The sequence below is a fragment of the Engraulis encrasicolus genome, chromosome 19 (genome assembly GCF_034702125.1).
Source record: "Engraulis encrasicolus isolate BLACKSEA-1 chromosome 19, IST_EnEncr_1.0, whole genome shotgun sequence".
NCBI lineage: Eukaryota > Metazoa > Chordata > Actinopteri > Clupeiformes > Engraulidae > Engraulis > Engraulis encrasicolus.
This window is the reverse complement of record NC_085875.1, coordinates 32,706,816-32,726,663: the sequence shown is the minus strand read 5'-3', so window position 1 is coordinate 32,726,663 and position 19,848 is coordinate 32,706,816. Positions and strand designations below refer to the sequence as shown.

The 19,848-nt window shown below is 46.2% G+C and overlaps 1 protein-coding gene across 3 annotated transcripts in view; it reads right to left on the bottom strand.

The window, feature by feature from the left end:
• Positions 1 to 2,889: 2,889 nt before the first annotated feature.
• asap2a (ArfGAP with SH3 domain, ankyrin repeat and PH domain 2a) overlaps positions 2,890 to 19,848 on the bottom strand; it is a 97,238-nt gene continuing 80,279 nt past the window's right edge. For 2 of the 3 annotated variants that reach the window (XM_063184136.1, XM_063184138.1), the window contains exons 21-28: positions 18,968 to 19,075; positions 17,773 to 18,016; positions 13,940 to 14,089; positions 11,545 to 11,644; positions 9,717 to 9,799; positions 8,061 to 8,140; positions 6,940 to 7,059; positions 2,890 to 3,646 (exon numbers count right to left, since the gene is read on the bottom strand). In XM_063184136.1, the coding sequence (XP_063040206.1) occupies positions 3,572 to 3,646; positions 6,940 to 7,059; positions 8,061 to 8,140; positions 9,717 to 9,799; positions 11,545 to 11,644; positions 13,940 to 14,089; positions 17,773 to 18,016; positions 18,968 to 19,075 (960 nt within the window). In that variant the 3' untranslated portion in view covers positions 2,890 to 3,571. The remainder of the gene's footprint in view (positions 3,647 to 6,939; positions 7,060 to 8,060; positions 8,141 to 9,716; positions 9,800 to 11,544; positions 11,645 to 13,939; positions 14,090 to 17,772; positions 18,017 to 18,967; positions 19,076 to 19,848) is intronic. The other variant, XM_063184137.1, reaches the window with a different exon arrangement.

Genomic DNA, 19,848 nt, shown 5'->3' with positions numbered 1-19,848 from the left:
ATAGAAATACATGTCATTATAATGTTCAGGAATTAAATACTTGTCGAAAATAATGTAAGTCAGCAGCATACATTAGTTGTATGCAACATCTGGCCATTTACTCAACATTCTGAACATTATGTAGCCCTTGAGGCAAAATAATTGATAACTGCCCACCGCTGAGCTAAATGCAAATGCTAAAAAAAACCCCAATGCCAAACACTGTAGGCTATGCATTTTTGAGAGTGGTGTATCAGGAGGACATCATATCATTTCAATAAATCATATCTATTCAATACATTTGCAATGCAGAGGAAGAAAGGAAGACAAGTTGCACACTGGTTATCACTTGGTTTCAGTTCCAGTTTCCCATTTATTTGGACAATATATTAAGAATCGATGCAGTGATCCACACTATATGGATGTGAATGGTAGGTATACTGTAGCTTGTTTGTCTTTGTCTGTTTAAGTGTACACTGGGGAGAGGCCTACACAAACACACACAACAGGCTTGCGTGGCCCACCCTGCTCACCATGACCTGGAGGAGTCATGACATTTAGTTCTGTTCACATTTAAATATACACAAAAAAGTATACATTTCTATTTACAATTCCAGTCCTTTTTTTTGTCCACCGAGATGTGCTTGGGTGTGGCCACACACCACATCCACAGTATCCCCAACCCACCCCCACCCCGACGCAATCCCACCCAACCCAACAGATTACAGTCTCCTGTAGTTCATAGTCACAAAATTCCTTCTCTTGCTACACGGACAGTTCATTAAACTGTATACATAATATAATATTTATAAGACATTCTATAGAGGTTGCTCTGCAACCAAAATCAAGTTCTTCATATAAAATGCTCTGTTAGCGGTATTCCATGATGACGACGACACATCTACTTTGGCAGTAGAGGTTGGGTGCGATGACTGAAAAGAAAAAAAAAGGTTAACAATGAATTGAGCACATGGGAGAGACAGAAAGAGTGGAGGGTCAAAGAAAAGAAAAACAAAAATGGAAGACCATGCCCACTGTACAAAATGGCAGGAAGCCTTTTACGATTTACATTACAAATCCCAGGGTAAGAGAGGCCAACATGTCTAAAGGGTTAGAGGCACAAGCTGATTTTTCACAGAGGTGTGGTCCAATAGGAACAAGCGCTGTGTAACAGACAGGCTGTGTAGCCAATAGCATAATTGGGGAGTTACAATCATAGTAAGAGAACAGAATTGGAAGGGACAAGACTAATATTGTCAATCACAACATGGGCTTGAAACCATTTTCTTTCATAGGGCCTAAATGTCTGTTTTCCCCACACAGTCTTGGGTAAGGGCAGTCATGGGTAAGCAGTTATGGCGTCAGACTCAAAGGTTGCCGGTTCGACTCCCAACCCACCAGGTTGGGGGGGTTGTAATTAACCAGTGCTCGCCAGTCTGCACTACTTGGGTAGGGAGTGGATCTGGGCCCAAACTGGGAGGCAAGGAGCTTTGGGTGGCTTTGCAACATGGGATATTTCTAGAACAACAACCCCACATGATAGAGAGACATTATTGTGCCACCCTGAGGATAGCAGATGTGTATTTTTTCAAAGCGCTGCAAGTCTGCTCTACATGGTAATGAGATCTTATAAATGAAGGAGGGGGGTAGTAGCGCTCAGTGCTGCAAATAATGCTGCGGACATCCTGGCCAGCTGTGCCCAAGGCAGAGGGGCAGACTGCTGCATTCTGGGAAGAAGGCCCTGTTGTAGCGTTAGGTGTGCATACACATCGGGTGCTGGAGATCAGGTGCTGGATCAAAGTTGCATCAAGTAAAGTGAAATGAATCACAGCACACTGACACTGTTCCCAGTTTTATTACACAATCTTTCAACCTGTGCGGTCTTCATTCATGTCACCTGAAAGCTCTGTGTCACAGGTGTGACACAAAGACAGCACAGGTCGAAACATTATGTAATGAAAGTGGGAGCCGAATCTGTGTAAGGTGACCCCTGCAGCTCACCATCAGAGCAGGAGCTTCCAGACACAACACTGGCACCAGCTGCACAGTACAGTGTACACACACACACACACACACACACACACACACACACACACACACACACACACACACACACACAGCCAGGGCCGCTGACAACTTTGACGGGGCCCGGGACAAAGTCATGCGACGGGCCCCCTCATCCAACACATGGAAGGTAATGAGGACCCAATTCTGGGCTCCTACTCTCCCTGGGCCTGGGATAAATGACCCCTTTGTCCCCCCCTCAATGTCGGCATCCATACACATTGCACTGAAGTAACTGAAGCATCAAGCCTGACCCAATTACATCAACTCATTGTAGCTCCAATTTGGTTACACCTGCCACTTTTAACATAATACAAATAAATAAAAAGCAAAATTAACCATTTTTTTTAAATTCTTAAAAATCTTTCCGATATATGGGCTCCTTTCAGTCTCTCTCTTGGACACGCAAGACAGACGTTTTCCACATCTTTTCCTGACAGTCTTTAAAAAAAAAACGTTCCCTCTGCTACACACCCAATGACTCCCCCACAATGCATTTCCCCATACTTTTCTGCCCCAGACTATGAGAAATATTAATCTTTACTCTTAATACGCACGATGGCCTCCAGCCTTTCCCTAACGGTCTCTCACACACACGCACGCGCGCACGCACACCTTCCGGCTCATCTCCATTTTCTCCCTACAGCAGCCTGTGCCCTCCCAGGTGTGATCCGCACAGGCCTTATTTATACCCAGCTCCTGCCTTCCTGCTTGCCTGTTTCACTGAGGGGGTTGCCTAGAAATGGGGACAGCACAGCGCCCCCATGGGACGACTTCTGGAATAGCCCTGGGTTAGCACCATATAGAAGACCTGCCTCCCTTCCCACCCTCCCTCCCTCCCTCGCTCGCTCACTGTACAATCCCACACACCCAGTGTCTTCATAGGGAATTCAGCAACAATAGCGTTTCACCTTACCAGGAAATAAAAAAACAAACAATTAAAAATAAGATAAAAACATGCCATATATGGAATGTCGGCCAACAGCTCTACTGTAACGTTTCACAAGGTATGTATAGAGATATTTTAGTAAGAGAGTTTTACATTAGTTTTCTTCTGTCCCCATTTCAGGAAAAAAAAATGTTTCTGTACAGATTCACTTCTGAACAACCTCTTCATAATGTTAACATTCTTCCTCCAATGTTTCAGTTAGGATAAATAAGTCAAAAGTGCATTTATTGCTAAAGTCACAGACTACTTTTTACTCTCCCTACGTTTTTCGCCATGGTTGGAAGAAAAGGGGAAAAAAACATGTTCCAAGTGTGTCAAGAACTTGCTCTACAGAGATTATGATGATGACGACAGGATATTCCTAAGGGAAGTACGCAAGTTTACGTAAGGTCATGACACAAGCTTTATAGAGTCACATTGTCACACTTTGGGGTGTGTTGCAGGGGAGGGGGGGGGTCCTTGACACTGATGACGATGACTATGCTGATTATGAAGACGGCGAAGAGGGAAGACCATCTTGGCAGACGAGCGCGTGATTGACCTCATCGGCGTGGCTCAGCGTCCGTGACCCCCCGCGTGTCAGTCCGATATGAAGAGCACGAAGGTGACGGGGAAGGCGCCCCTCCTCATTGGCTCCCCTTCAATGTGGCCCAGCTGGAGAATGGAGAAACACACAGGACATGATGTCATCAACATGCACCATACTGTACGTCGATCTCCTCCATGATGTCATCAACATGCACCATATGCCTATCGCCTCCATGATGTCATCAACATGCACCATATGCCTATCGCCTCCAGGATGTCATCAACATGCACCATACGGCTATTGCCTTCATGATGTCATCAACATGCACCATATGTCTATTGCCTCCATAGATATGACTCTAGTGGTGCGTTCCAATATGTGACCTTGCGTCCTCTACTTGTACTTGTGGCCTCATAACATGAGTGATGACACCACTGACAACAGCATTATATCTCAATAGCTCACAAAAGCTAATGTTGCTTTCTCAGTTGCAATTGGAATGGTGAATGAAAAACAGTCCCCCAAAAAGTTGTTGTGACTAGGCTGACAGCTGGGAAGCTTTATTGTTTTCTACATATGTAAGGGCCAGCTGGCTAGGTGAGGCCACAAGCACAAGTGGAGGACGGGAGTGTGCATATGCCCTAGGGGTGCATCCAAAAGTCCCTAAAAATAAGTTTGCCTTCTATGTTGTACGTACATCCAAATACCCGTAGGGCGTAGAGGTACACAGTACCCGGACAATTTAATATGTTTGTTCATATTTGCAGTAGGAAAACGATGGTTACTTTGCTATCCCAGAAGTCCTACAACTGTACGGCCATTGCTCATCGGTGCCATCGGGAGCGGCCCCCCAGCGACCTCTTTTATTTCCTTTTCAAGGATTCTTTTTGTTAAGGGTGTTAAAGGGAGCTTTAGTCAAAACAATATTGTTTATTTATAATTTGACCAAGTGCTTTTAAAACACCCTTCACAGACAAAACTGAGAGTATACTTGTGGCAGGAGTCCAATTGGTGAGCTGAGGCAGAAACCAGGTTGTTTTTGTCAACTCAAGTGAAGTCATGTGAAAATGCCACAGCAGAAATACGTAGCTAGCATAGATGAAAAGAGGGGGAGGGAGAGAGGTTAAAAGAGAAAAGAGAACCCAGCTGCTCTGCTTTGACACAGGAACAAAAGAGAAGCGAAAAAGTAGAGATGAGTGGAGAGGAAGCGAGAGGAGAAGAGAAGAGAAGAGAAGAGAAGAGAAGAGAAGAGAAGAGAAGAGAAGAGAAGAGAAGAGAAGAGAAGAGAAGACAAGACAAGACAAGAGAAGACAAGAGAAGAGAAGAGAAGAGAAGAGAAGAGAGGAGAGGAGAGGAGAGGAGAGGAGGGGAGAGGAGTGGAGAGAGGGGGAGGAGAGGAGAGGAGAGGAGAGGAGAGGATACGAGGAGAGGAGAAGGAGAGCAGAGGAGAGGAGAGGAGAGCAGAGGAGAGTGGAAAGGGGAGGAGAGCGAAGAGTGCTGTGGGGTGGTAAGGAAAGGAGAGGAAGGAAGAGAGGTGAGAGGAGTGCAGAAAGACCAGGAGAATGGAGAGGAAGGAAGCAAGAAGAGGAGAGGAGAGCGGAGCGGAGAGGGCAGGACAGAGGAGAGGAAGGAAGCGGAGTGGGACGGTGGCCCAGAATGAGGTCATATTGCTGGGAGCACGTGTGAGCCACCCCGCCCTCCTGGCATCATCCATGCTGCCCTCAGGCCTCTCTCTCCCACAGCCAAACACACACTGGACACAGACAGACCATTAGCAGACTACAGTGCAGCAACCCCATATACACCTCCATACAAATCCCGCACACACACAAACACGAACACACACATAGACATAGACAGAGACAGAGACAGAGACAGAGACAGAGACAGAGACAGACAGACAGACAGACAGACACCCACACACATATAAAAAAACCCATCATTCTCACCCCTTGCCTTCATACAAAAAAAAAAACTTGTATGCACGCACACACGCAGTCTCTCAGCTACAGTAGTGGAGTGGGAGTGAAGCTCATTTACAGGCGCTGGTATGTCGGGGGCATAGTCACTGATGGATGACCACAGTTATTGGCTGCATTGGGGGAGGAGTGGAGGGGGAGGGGGTGACTAGGGCTCAAGGCACCGATGGAGACCCCATCAGTGCTGTATGAGAGACTGGGTGGATTCCAATCTACGGACTTCCGTCCTCCCTTGCTCACTTGCCTGCTTGTGACCGCATGATGATGCCACTGACGACAGAAAATGAATTCAATATCTTGCAAAAGCACAATTCTAATGACATTTTCTCATTTGCAATTGGGATGGTGAATGAAGAACAGTCCCCCCAAAAGTTGTTGTGGCTAGGCTGACAGTTGGGAAACTTAATTGTTTTCTCCATGGAGGAGGGGTCAGGAGACGGGATGAGGCCACAAGCACAAGGAGGACGGAAGTACGCATATTGGAATGCACACACCACCACGAGTCCTTCTGGACAAATGTAACCACCCATGACCATTGTGATGGTTTGAACAGCTTAACATTTAGGTAGACAACACCAGAACACCAATTTAATGGGAGATAACAGTATTTGTGCTTGTCCATGGACTAAGCATACAAGGATGAAATAGTGGTACAACACCTTATTGATTCTGAGTCAAAATAAAGCCTCTAAAGCCCTTTCCCACTGCTTGTTTTGCATGAACTTTGCACAACCCAGAACAACATGGCAAGATGATTGAAACCCTATTTACACAGCACACCAGATGATAATTGGCTTTTGGCAATGTAAATGTGTTATTTTATTGTTGATTTTTTAAAGGTGCACTGTGTAATATATTATATATAGTTTATTTCCATGCTTCCCATTCACAAATGTTACCTTTTCCACAAATACCTACCACCAACATCAAATTCTCAGTATTCATTATGACTGGGAAAAATGCACTTTTCCTACATGGTGGATTTTCTCCATGTCCTCCATTTTTTTAATTTCCACAAATATATATTTTAGCGGCATAATACTAAATATTAGTTCATTACTTCGTGAGATCAAATTTGGCAATAGGCAACACCGTTTCAATGAGCATAGTTGCAATACCTACTCTGGCCACCATCCTACACAGTGCACCCATTTTTGACTGTATGAAAAGGCTGCTACTCACTAGCCAGGCCGTGCCCTCCTAGTTTCACAACACCTTCAGCGTCGCTTCTAGTCAGGCCAAGAGCAATTCAATATAGTTTCTGAGCTCCCGAAAAAATGGGAACTCCTCCCACTTTGGCGGGAAGCAAACAACCAGTAGCAAACCAAGGGAGGCGGGTCAACCATGCCCTTTGGGAATTGTTCATTGTTATTATGCTGTTGGTCAGACCAAGTCTCGAAGAGATTTGAAAGTCGATGATAATCAGGCTAGATACTCACCCACCACTCCTGGTCCTCCTCCCCGTCCACCACGATCACCTCTCCCTCCGTAAACGTCAACTCGTCCGGGTTGTCCGCTACACAGTTGTAGAGCGCCTTCACCCGCTTAGGCTTCTGCTTCTAATGAAGTGAGTGAAGGAGTGTGAGATGTATGCATGTGTGATGGAGATGGAGAAAAGATACAGAGAAAGATGTGTGTTTGTGAACATGAGTGAGAGAGTGAGTGAAAATGAGGGAATGTATGTGTGTGTGTGTGAGAGAAATAAAAAACAAAGAGAAATAAAATGACAAAGAGAAAGAGAAAGAAATAATGAAGTGAGCAATGAGGAGAGAGCAGTATATACACGTATCTCAGGAGAGTAAGTAATAGTATTATAGTATAGCTCCATGATGTAAGACACGGTCTACAGCACAGCCCAACCTCCATTTCATCTCCTGCCTATTTAATCTAGCTTCCATCTTTTCCAATTCAGTCACTCTGGAAGTCTTGAAAGAGCAGTGCACCTGGTGCCTTGGAGGACAAGGCCTTTACTGTTACACTCATACACATTCACCTCGCTCTGAGTCCTGTGCCTATACATGCCTCTACTGGATGTCCATTAAGTATGAGTGGAAATATACACCCAGAATGCGACAGTGCACTGCAATGACATGACATGGAAAATACTCTGATCCACACCCCTTGCACACCAGGTGCTATTCCCTTCACACACGAGTTGACACTGTGCAATTTAGGTCATTTCCTCCATCTTAGTTTTACCTTATGAACAAAGTTTATTGATCTGGCCGGGCACATTAGCGTCTCTCTAAAACGCAACCATATGCACACACAAACATAGACAATTGTGTAGGCCCACACATGCACGCACCCAAAATTGTGCAAGCACGCACACACACATACACACAATTGTGCAGGAACACGCGCACACACACACACACACACACACACACACACACACACACACACACACACACACACACACACACACACACACACACACACACACACACACACACACACACACACCTTACAGTACCCACAGAAGCACAGATGGGCAGTCATCTGCACCACCTGCCCAAACACCCACCCACCATCCAGCCGCCATCCTCTAGCCACTCACCGAGTACGAGGGTTTCCTTGGCACGGGAGCCGGGGGCAGCGATTGGCTAATGGTGTTCTGGGGGCCGGGAACTTCCTTAGCTGTGCGGAAAAAAAGAAAGAAGGAAGGGGAAAAAAACGTAAGGAAATGACACACGAGTGAAAACACAGGGCCAATTTCCATGATTTGCCCCCACACCCAACCACCCACCCACCCACACCCTCCTCTCAGACGGTAGCAGAGGTGGTTAGGGGACCTCTGTGGTTTTGCAAGAGATGAGGGGAGGAGAGGGGGGGTGCACCCAAAAAATAACAACGGATGTGGGTGTTTATTATTCTTTTCCCCTGGTGGAGATGGGGATGGGGTTGGAACTAGTGGTGGGGATGGGGATGGGGATGGGACTAGTGGTGGAGATGGGGATGGGGATGGGACTAGTGGTGGGGATGGGGATGAGGATGGGGCTGGGACTAGTGGTGGAGATGGGGATGGGGATGGGGATGGGGATGGGGATGGGGATGGGACTAGTGGTGGAGATGGGGATGGGGATGGGGATGGGGATGGGGATGGGACTAGTGGTGGGGATGGGGATGGGGATGGGACTAGTGTACTTGTATATGATGTGTATGCTTGCTGGGGTATGATGTGGACACACAGGGAGGGAGGGAGGGAGGGAGAATGTGATGAGCTGAGTATGCTTATGTGTAATGGAATGAATATTTCCACTTGATGTCCCTCCATGTCCCTTTTCATGTCACCATATGTCCCTTTGTGTTTTTTTGTTTTTTTGTTTGCTTGATAACTTTTGAACAGGTAAATGGATGTTCACCAAATATTCTATGCAGGGATGTCAAACTCAGGCCGGGGGGCCAAATTTGGCCCGCGGAGCCATTTTATTCGGCCCGTGAGATCATTTCAAATGTGTATTACAGTTGGCCCACATACACCATCAATGTACAGCATAACACAACTTGAACTGAAATTTGCTATATCACAGGATGTGCAGACACATTTGAACATACAAATATGATGGGAAAGAGTGTATGTGAAAGTTAAGCATGAGTATGAAGTGCATGAATGCATAATTTTAGTCCATTTTTATAAATAATAGTTGAGTTCGGCCCGCGACTTCGTTCCAGATTTTGATTTTGGCCCTCAGTCAATTTGAGTTTGACACCCCTAATACTCTATAATAGGTTCATGATCTGATACCATTTTGGAGGCCAAAAACACTTTCAAGATGGTCAATTTTCAAATGTGCCCATAGAGGTTCCTTCTTATTTTCATATAGTGCCATAGAACTAGGGCGGTGGTGGCTCAGGAGGTAGAGGAGCCTGTTTGGCAACCAGAGGGTTGCAGGTTTGAGCCCCGCTCTGACCCTGATCCCACCCTTGAGCAAGATACTTAACCCCAAATTGCTCCTGGTGGCAGGGTGGTGGTACCCTCCCTGCGTGACAGCCACTGCCACCGGGGTGTAAATGTGTGAATGGGTGTGATGTGTATACAATGTAAATCATTTTGAGTGCTCGAAGGAGTGGAAAGACACTGTATAAACGCAGTCCATTTCCCATTACCATTTACAGTGAAGCCAAAGAGAGATTTCATGCACTTTAGAATATTCTATTGAACCCTATGGTGTGGAAGGCGGTGATGGGATGGGATGGTGGATGAAGAACTTACAGTTGAACAAGTTTCTCTGGCATCTACCTGGTCTCTCGATGGGGCCCGAATGAGCTGAGGATCCTTTGTTGTATTTGTCCATGCTGGGAGGCGACAAGAACAGAAGGGAACGGAGGTTATCTTTGGGTTTGTGGCTTGGGGATGCACTCACATGATCTGACACAGGCACGCACACACAATATCACACGCACACACAGACACGCACACACACACACTTTCTCCCATATGAATGCTGTTGAAGAGGAAAGTGATGTCAGGGCATTGGGCTACTATAAGCACACTCTTTGTGTGTGTGTGTGTGTGTGTGTGTGTGTGTGTGTGTGTGTGTGTGTGTGTGTGTGTGTGTGTGTGTGTGTGTGTGTGTGTGTGTGTGTGTGTGTGTGAGTGTGTGTGTGTGTGTGTGTGTGTATTTGCCCCTGTGAATGCAAGCATGACCATGTGTGTATAAGTACATGCGTGTGAGTCCATGCGTTTTCATCCTTGTGAATGCACGCACAACCATTTGTGCCTGTCCATAGTATATTGGTGTGGCTTTTGTCCATGCATATGCATGTGCATGCAGGCATGAGTGTGTGTGTGTGTGTGTGTGTGTGTGTGTGTGTGTGTGTGTGTGTGTGTGTGTGTGTGTGTGTGTGTGTGTGTGTGTGTGTGTGTGTGTGTGTGTGTGTGTGTGTGTGTGTGTGTGTGCATGTGCGAGTGAGTGTGTGTGTGTATGTGCATGTGTGTGTGCATGTGCGAGTGAGTGTGTGTGTGTGTGTGTGTGTGTGTGTGTGTGTGTGTGTGTGTGTGTGTGTGTGTGTGTGTGTGTGTGTGTGTGTATGTGCATGTGCAAGTGAGTGTGTGTGTGTGTGTGTGTGTGTGTGTGTGTGTGTGTGTGTGTGTGTGAGTGTATGTGAGTGCGTGCGTGCGTGTGAGTATGTGTGCATGCGTGTGCATGTGCGAGTGAGTGTGTTTGTGTGAGTGTGTTTGTGTGTGTGTGAGTGTGTGTGTGTGTGAGTGTGTGTGTGTGCATGTGTGCTTGAGTGCCTGCGTGCGTGCTCCATGCACTAGTGACTTCAGAAGGGGCTGAATAGATGGCACTGACACACACCAGCAGTCCTTTACCCTCCCAACACAACACAACACCATCCTACATTACACAACAGCAGTCCTTTACCCTCCCAACACAACACAACACCATCCTACATTACACAACAGCAGTCCTTTACCCTCCCAACACAACACAACACCATCCTACATTACACAACAGCAGTCCTTTACCCTCCCAACACAACACAACACCATCCTCCATTATGGAGGGAGTCCCCGTGGCCCTCACAGCTCCACACCAGAGAGGATATATAACTCCTGCACTGCACCGCACAGCTCAGCAATGCACTGGATGACTGCACCTTAATAAAGCTACTCAACTGTAAGACCACTCTCGGGCCCTGAGCAAGGCAGCAATGTATATTAGCTTTTTAAAGTCTAGTGCCAGCAGAAGACCTGTTAGCTGTTGGCAAATTGTGTGTGTGTGTGTGTGTGTGCTTCCGTGTGTGTGTGAATGTTTGCGTGTGTGTGTGTTTCTATGTGTATGTGTGTGTTTTTCCGTGTGTGTGTGTTTCCGTGTATGTGTGTGTCCGTGTATGTGTGTGTCCGTGTATGTGTGTGTCCGTATGTGAGTGTCCGTATGTGTGTGTCCGTATGTGTGTGTTTGTGTTTGTGTTTGTGTGTGTGTGTGTGTGTGTGTGTGTGTGTGTGTGTGTGTGTGTGTGTGTGTGTGTGTGTGTGTGTGTGTGTGTGTGTGTGTGTGTGTGTGTGTGTGTGTGTGTGTGTGTGTCCTCCTTACCCAGATGATGTCCCCTGTCCTCGGTTGCCCTGTCCCGTCTTGGGCATGCTCACGGACTCTATCACACTAACACTCTTCCCCACTGTAGGGTTGCCCACAACTGCCACAGAAAAAAAGAAAAATAACATTACAAAAGTGCTTTAACAACACTACTGCCATATAAAAAAACATTACACAAACATTTCAACAACACTATCCCCATAGAATGGATATTTTTTAATCAAAACAAGTCGCAAGTGGAGATTTCTAAAACGCACCTGTAACAATGGTTTTTTTTTACATTTACAGTGCCATGAGAAAGTTTGGGCACCCTTTTGGAAAATCATTACAATGGTTTATTTCTCGTTGAGCTTTTAAAGTAGCAACTCCATTTTAACATATGTTATACTGTAGGGAAAGAGAAACATTTCAGCAGTGGAAATATTTTAATAGATGTTACAGAAACAATGTGGATGTGGATTTAAACAAAAAAAGGTTAGTGCATAAATATGTGCACCCCAAAGAAGGTTTACTATTAATATGAAGTAGAGCTCACCTTTGCAGCACAAACTGGTTTTAATGACTTTGGAATCCCTTCAGTCACCAAGACAGATGTGATTGGTCATTAAAATGTTATTTATCGTATATAATAGCAGACTAGGCTTGTCCTAAGATCTGTCTTGGAGAGTGGCAATATAGTGGGCTCTTAACAACTCTTTGCAGACTTCACACAAAGATAATGAATAACGAGAAAGATAGACAAAGTAATCTGGAAGTCTTGGACAATGTTTCTTCACAGCCAGAAATGGAAATCCATTTGAGTGGAAAGCATGGAAAGCCACAGGAATGGTCCTCATGAAAGGAAAATTGAGTTTGTTGAAAAATTGTTAAAAAGGCATGGTTAGGATGGTAAGGATGGTAACAGGCACACTACAGAACACCTCCATAGAACTACAAGACCATAGCTGTTGATAGTGCAGACTTCGACATGGGTCCTTCCGCGTATACTTTTGACAAGGCAAAAGCTCATCGGATGGGTGAAGCTTAAAAAGGCTTTCCTGTGTATCCATCAGAAATAAGTTGTTAAACTTATGCAGAAAGCTTATCTGGACAAGCTAAAAGCATTTTGGGAAATCATAGTGTGGTCAGATGAGACTGAGCTAGAGTTATTTGACCTTAATAATGGGAGGTGGACATGGCAAAAAAAATGCACATACAATTCTATGACCTCAGGCCTAAAGCATACCCTGCTATAGATCTGTGTGGCTTGCATACACACTGTAAAACGTATTACAGTTGAGGGCCTCACTAATTCTTTTCAAATAGTATATTTTTCAAAAGAATGGACAAGTGTCAGTCACAAAATTAAAGCTGAGCAGAGTCTGGACTTTCCAGCAGGACAGTGTTTGCACTGCACTGATCAAAATTCAACAATGAGTTAATGCAAACGAACATAGAAGAATATAAATCGATGTAATGATTTTCCAAAAGGGTGCCCAAACTACCTCATGGCACTGTCTGCTGTATTCATACGCTAACGGATAAAAAAAAGATTTTTTTGAAAACAATAAGCTATTACAACGACTTGAAATACTTTAAAATAGTTATAACCAAGGCCTAACGTTACATAAACATTTGTACAACCAGATTCCACCAAAACTGCAATGGAAAATGTTACACAAATGTATTACCAACGGGCCACCATTAAAGGTCATGTAACCCTGTCTTGCACACACACATCCCATTGAATGGGCAACACAACACAACACAACACCGCATTTACCCAGTCAACTACAATACTGGTCTTACAACCCGCCCAGGGGTTCATTAATCATTAACACTGCAGCGGTGTGGAGGGGAATGATTGACAGAATGAGAGTGTAAAAGATGCTGAGAGAGAGACTGTGAGTGAGAACAGACTCCACAGAGCAACATGTCAGTGTTCTAATGCTCACATTTGCACATTTGACCAGTTATACTGTAAATAGAAACACAGTGTGTGTGTGTGTGTGTGTGTGTGTGTGTGTGTGTGTGTGTGTGTGTGTGTGTGTGTGTGTGTGTGTGTGTGTGTGTGTGTGTGTGTGTGTGTGTGTGTGTGTGTGTCTGTGTGTGTGTGTGTGTGTGTGTGTGTGTGTACGCTTGCGCGCATGCTTTTCTGTTCTGTTCTGTTTAGTTATATGCATAGAAAGAGTGGGAGGGAGGGAGAGCAATGAAGTGAATACAGAAAGACACAGTGAGAAAAGAGAGAGAGGGGATGAATGAAAGGACATGGGGAAAAAAGATGGAGCAGCAGGAGTGACAGACGTAAAGGAAGAGGGCAGAAAAGCGTGTGTGTGTGTGTGTCTGAGAGAGAGAGAGAGAGAGGGAGTGTGTGTGTGTGTGTGTGTGTGTGTGTCGGAGCATGTGTTCCACTGACTGGTGTTGGAGGTGAGGCGCATGGGGGGCACAGGCGGGTGCATGTTGGGGGGGTCAGACGAGGTCCTTTGGCGGCCTGACAGGTCCTTGGAGCCCGGCTTCCAACCCGCCGAGCCGGTCTGGACCAGGCCACCCATCACAGCCAGCTGACCTGCAGAGGGAGGGAGAGAGAGAGAGAGAGAGAGAGAGAGAGAGAGAGAGAGAGAGAGAGAGAGACAGAGAGAGAGAGAGAGAGACAGAGACAGAGAGAGAGAGAGAGAGAGAGAGAGAGAGAGAGAGAGAGAGAGAGAGAGAGAGAGAGAGAGAAATAGAGGGACAGGAAGTCAAGGATTTAGATAAAATTTTCTTATGTACTGTAGCACACGCCTTTTGCAAAGTAAAGATGGTCTCCATCACGAAACCGAGACAGCAATGAGGCAGTAAAACATGGACAAGAAAGATTGAGTGTGAGAGAGAAAGAGAAGCAGCGGAGCAAGACGGGAGAGGAAAAGAGCGATGGACAGAACACAGGGAGAGGAAAAGAGCGATGGACAGAACACAGAGACAGACAGAGACACAGTGAGAGATACAGTAGGAGGAGGAGGAGGAGGAGTGTAGAGCAAGACAGGAGAGGAAAAGAGCAATGGACAGAACACAGAGACAGAGACGGAGTGAGAGATAGGAGGAGGAGGAGGAGGAGGAGGAGGAGGAAGTGGAGTAGGAGGAGGAGGAGGAGTGTAAGCAGGTGGTGCTGAATACTGATGAAGTGGCCATCTCTTTAAGGGAATCAATAAAGACCATCGCAAGCTGAGAGGAGCTAAGCTGAGCTATGCAGCAACTGCAACACCCCCCCCCCCCCCCCACCACCACCACCACCCCACACGCACACACACACACACACACGCACACACACACACACACAACAACCACGAGGCTACAAGAGAGATGTTCGACTCCACTCCATCCTCTCAGGAATATTGGAGTGTCTCCAGAAGAGATAGAGGGAGGGAGAGAGTACAGCGCAATAGAGATAGAGATACAGTAAGAGATGGAGAGATAGAGTCAGGAAGAAAAAAGAAAGAGAGGCTATTCAGAGATACTTCACTCCACTCCATCCTCTCAGGAATATTGGAGTGTCTCCAAGAGAGATAGAGGGAGGGAGAGAGGACAGAGCGATAGAGAGAGAGGACAGAGTGATAGAGATAGAGATAAGAGATGGAGAGATAGAGTCAGGAGGAAAAGAGAAAAAGAGGGTGAGAGCAAGAGGTGTAGAATGAGATACAGAGAGAGAGGGAGACAGGGGAGACAGAAGAGAGCGAGAGAGAGCGAGAGAGAGTGAGAGAGAGCAAGAGAGCGAGAGAGAGAGTGAGAGAGAGCGAGAGAGCGAGAGAGCGAGAGAGAGCGAGAGAGCGAGAGAGCGAGAGAGCGAGAGAGAGCGAGAGAGAGAGAGCGCGAGAGACAGAGACAGAGATACAGAGAGAAGGAGAGAGAGCACGAGCCGGCCCTCCACAGCACTCCAGCCCATTAGGATCCTAATTCCATTACGGCCAGGGGGACGCCTCTTAAACAAGAGCACGGGAGAGGAGAGGCCCGCCGCTCTATTCTTAAACAAATTGGCCCAGCCCTTCACGCTGTTAGCCACAGGATCCTCTCACAATAGAAGAGAAGAGAGAGAAGGCCTGGGGACATCCCACACTGGGCCTTACTTATATTAATCCAACCAGCCTTAAAAGGTGGAAAAAGTATGACTGCTCAGGCGAAGACCCTGACAAAGATGAATTGTCTGCTGAAAAGAGTGCTGTAATAAAATACTATTTGTGCGTGAGAGAAAGACTGTGTGAGAGGTTGTTGAACTGAGGTGTGATCACATCAGCACTCTGCCTTGGAAGAATCCTGCTCGAAGGACCAAAAGAGTAAACCGTGTTTCCTTAGAATATGACAGTTGTCTTATGCAGCCTTAAGCTAACAACACTGTAATTCGATAAGGCGATCATACTACGCTGTAAGCAAATGCAGTTGGCAATCAAAAGTGGGGTTGGGCATCTCTGACGTACTGTAGCGGCATATCTCAGACCCGGTAAGATGAGATCCATGCACTGGGAACTCAAGCTGAGAACAGTTTGGCTATATAACACGAGATGTGCTGTGATGCGCAAGCTGGGTGTCAGAGGAGCAACGAGCAGCACAGGGTGAAAACCGAACATTGGCAAAAACAATCATGGACGTCTACGTTTTCATGAAGCCAACCTCTGGGGCAACACTTTCCCACCACCAGCCTGCCGCCGTCAGCCGTCGGCTAGATTAATGGGCGACTGCAGCAAGCCGCACTCTACTGCTAACGCCCCAACCCAGCTCCTCTCCTCTCCTCTGCCCCGTCTCCTCTCCTCTCCCTCTCCTCTCCGCTGCTAACGCCCCAGCTCCTGTCTCCTCACTCCCAGAGGCAGACCTCAGAGGCCACAAGTAGGGCAGAGGGGACATGGTAGAGGAAGAGGAGAGGAGAGGAGGAGAGAGGAGAGGAGGAGAGAGGAGAGGTGATGAGAGGAGAGCAGAGGGAAGGAGAGTAGGAGAGGAGAGGAGAGGAGAGGAGAGGAGAGGAGAGGAGAGGAGAGGAGAGGAGACAGGGCATAGGAGAGGAGAGGATACAGGGCAGATGAGAGCAAAGGAGAGGAGAGGAGGGTAGAGGAGAGACTGAGGAGAGGCTGAGGAGAGGAGAGGAGAGGAGAGGCTGGTTGTGGAGCGCTGGGAATCAATGCCGTAATTAGACGAGGGAAGACAGATTAGAAACTCCATTATGGAGACTGGATTCTTGTGGGTATGGTGTGTAGCGATACACCCAACTCACGACTCGGTTCGTATCACGATCTACGGTTCGATACACCCCACGATTTCCCATTTGCCAACATTATAAAAATACAATTATGAAGAAAAATATGATAGTTTATAGGTAGGACACTAATCATTTAAAATATAATAATGATGATGATTTGAGGCTTTGAAGCACTATCACTTCATATCATGTGGTTGTTTTCTGGACTGATGTGTAACAAAGCCTTGACTCGTGACTCAGTGCATCACGATTTCTCGGTTTGATATAATATTGTTACAGCACTAGGTGTTACGGACTTTTTCCAGAGGAACAAGGTCAGCAAAGCCCACTCCACCCTGTCACCAAGTCTAGAAGGGACGTGATTATAAACACACTTACTATCCTCAGACTGAATGGTCTAGAAATGGGACAGCCCACGTGGTACGTTTGTCTTTCAGGAGATGCCCTTCACTAACTTAACTTCCTCGAAGTTTGCAAGGTGCACCGTGTAACATTTTTAGTTGTTCATTTCCAGAATCCATGCTGCCCATTCACAAATGTAACCTTTTAAACAAATACTTTCCACCACCATCAAATTCTCTAAGTATTTCAATATGACTAAGAAAATTGCACTTTTTATATATGAAAAGGGGGATCTTCTCCATGGTCCGGCATTTAGAATTTCCAGAAATAGACATTTTTAGCTGCAAAACTTACTGTGCTTTGGTCATACTAGTAAATATTGGTTTATTATTCAGAAAAGATTCATTAAAATGTCAAATTCGGCAATAGCAGGCAGCACAGTTTCAATGAGCTGCATAGTTGCAATACTTACTCTGGCTACCATGCGCCCATCACCTTACAAGGTGCACCTTTAAGGATCACGTTTAATGCACCATTACTGCAATTTGTCCCATGTTTTGCCCTTTTTGAGCTAGATTGACTGGACTACTAGGACCCTGCAGTATTAGATATCTACATCTTAATGTTCTTGAAACTTTGACTTCAGGTGAGGGACTGACTCCCTGCCATATCAGATGGGGTCCTACCTATATTCCGCGGGGGCAGCGGTGGCGCAGAGGAGATGGACACACCCTGCTGTCCCGCTGGCACGGGATTGGTGTTGACGATGGTGCCGTAGGTCTCGTTGTTGACCAAGTTGGGCACGAAGCCACGCTGCTTGTCCTTGACCATGCTGGCGGCGTCCCGCGCCAGGGAGGCGGGGCTGGGCTGCAGGGCGGAGCCTGGCGTGTAGCAGCTGACCGGCCGCTCCTCTCGCCGGTGGGGGCTGGGCTGTCAAGGGCAACACAAGCAGGGGTCAAAGGTTATATAATAGGACAACTGAGCCCCGCCCCCTCTCAACTGTATACCTCTCAACACCCCCCTAGGGAGCCCCAATGCCCCCTAGGGGGCTTTACCGCCCCCGTTCAGAAACAGTATAATAGGGGGTCGAAAGGTCTCTGTGTGGACCATTCTACCTTTTCCATGTCAAAATTTGTCAAAATTCAAGTTATTGTATATATTTTTTTACTTTTAAAACACTGGATGTAATATCACACACATTTACAGATTTGAACAAGGTATGGGGGCATCTTAAAGCACCGATTTTGTAGAATGGCCCATGTAGTTAGAGTGTGTGGGACATGTGATTCATATAATTTCTATGCTTTCTAACAGTGATCCCATTTACATGATCATAATTACGTACTGTACATCAATAACTGCCAATAAACAGAAATGGATTAATCTGTGACCAGGCTTTTACTAGCATGCCCTCATGCTAATTTTGTACAGACGGTGTTGAACAGCTGAGAACTGAACAGAGCATTGAACTGTCACAAGCGGGAGTGGTGCTGTGAAATGTTTCCATCTGACTTTACCCAATCACAATCACCGTTGACTGTGAATATGATCGATGATCAATTAAGTATAATCAGAGATTCTTAGAGTATAATATCCAGTCTCCCTGATTATATCATCACCATATAAAATCACATCATAATATATTACAATATTAGTAATGATATGCTAATCATTAATGTACTCACTAATTTATCATTATTATTATTATTATTATTATTTATCATTAGTATTAATATACTATCTACTAGTCTAGAATAGTTGAAGTAATGGTGGTAATGGTAATCATTATCACGATGATGAGAGAAACACTGAAGGGGAGCTAAGGGGATTTCAGTGTGAGTGCTAAGTGCATGGGCTCAGGGGATGCTTATATATCCACACCTTTTCATCCAGGTCCTCGTCGCTCTCGTCCAGGTCCTCGTGCTGAAGTCTCCACTCGTACTCCACGTGCACGTGGGCGTTAAACTTCCCCGCCAGGGCCTGGTTCAGCTGCACACACACACAGAAGAAACAGGCTGACAGAGTCAAGGCCAGGGCTCTAAATTAACACCCACTCAACTGGCCAAATGCTGCTGAAAATTCAGTTTGGATGGTAGAATAGAAAACGATAGAAAAAATAGAAACCACTTTTACTCGTAGGGGTACGTATGTTTGATAAGTAAGATTTAACATCTACTAGCCAAAGTATTTAGCGAGGAAAAAAAGTCAATTTATAGTCCTGGTCAGAGCTAACAAATTTGGCTTCAATGACTGAACATTTTGGTGCCCTTCATCAAACTGCATTTAAGACTGTTTGCCTGATATTCCAGCCTGTAAGCCCATCTACTTTGCACTTTTGGCTCTTAACATGTTCTCCAAGTGAGTATAACTATTGAACCATATCACATCCCTGCTACTTCCCTAGCTGTAACTTCCCCCCGCTATTGCCTAGTTCAACTGAACACATAGAACTCAACACCTCTTGCAGCCATGGCTAACACACACACGCACGCACGCGCGCGCACGCACACGCACACGCACACGCACACGCACACGCACACGCACACGCACACGCACACGCGCACACACACACACACACACACACACACACACACACACACACACAGGTATTATGCTCTCCTCCACACAATTTACACACCTCCACATGAGATTAGTGGACTCTCTGAAGTGCTGGCCAGAGCGAAGTCGTTTGTCAGCGCTTTTGTGTCAGACACCGGGCGCGGGCGGAGCGAGCCAATCAAAACGCAGCGCCTCCTCCCACA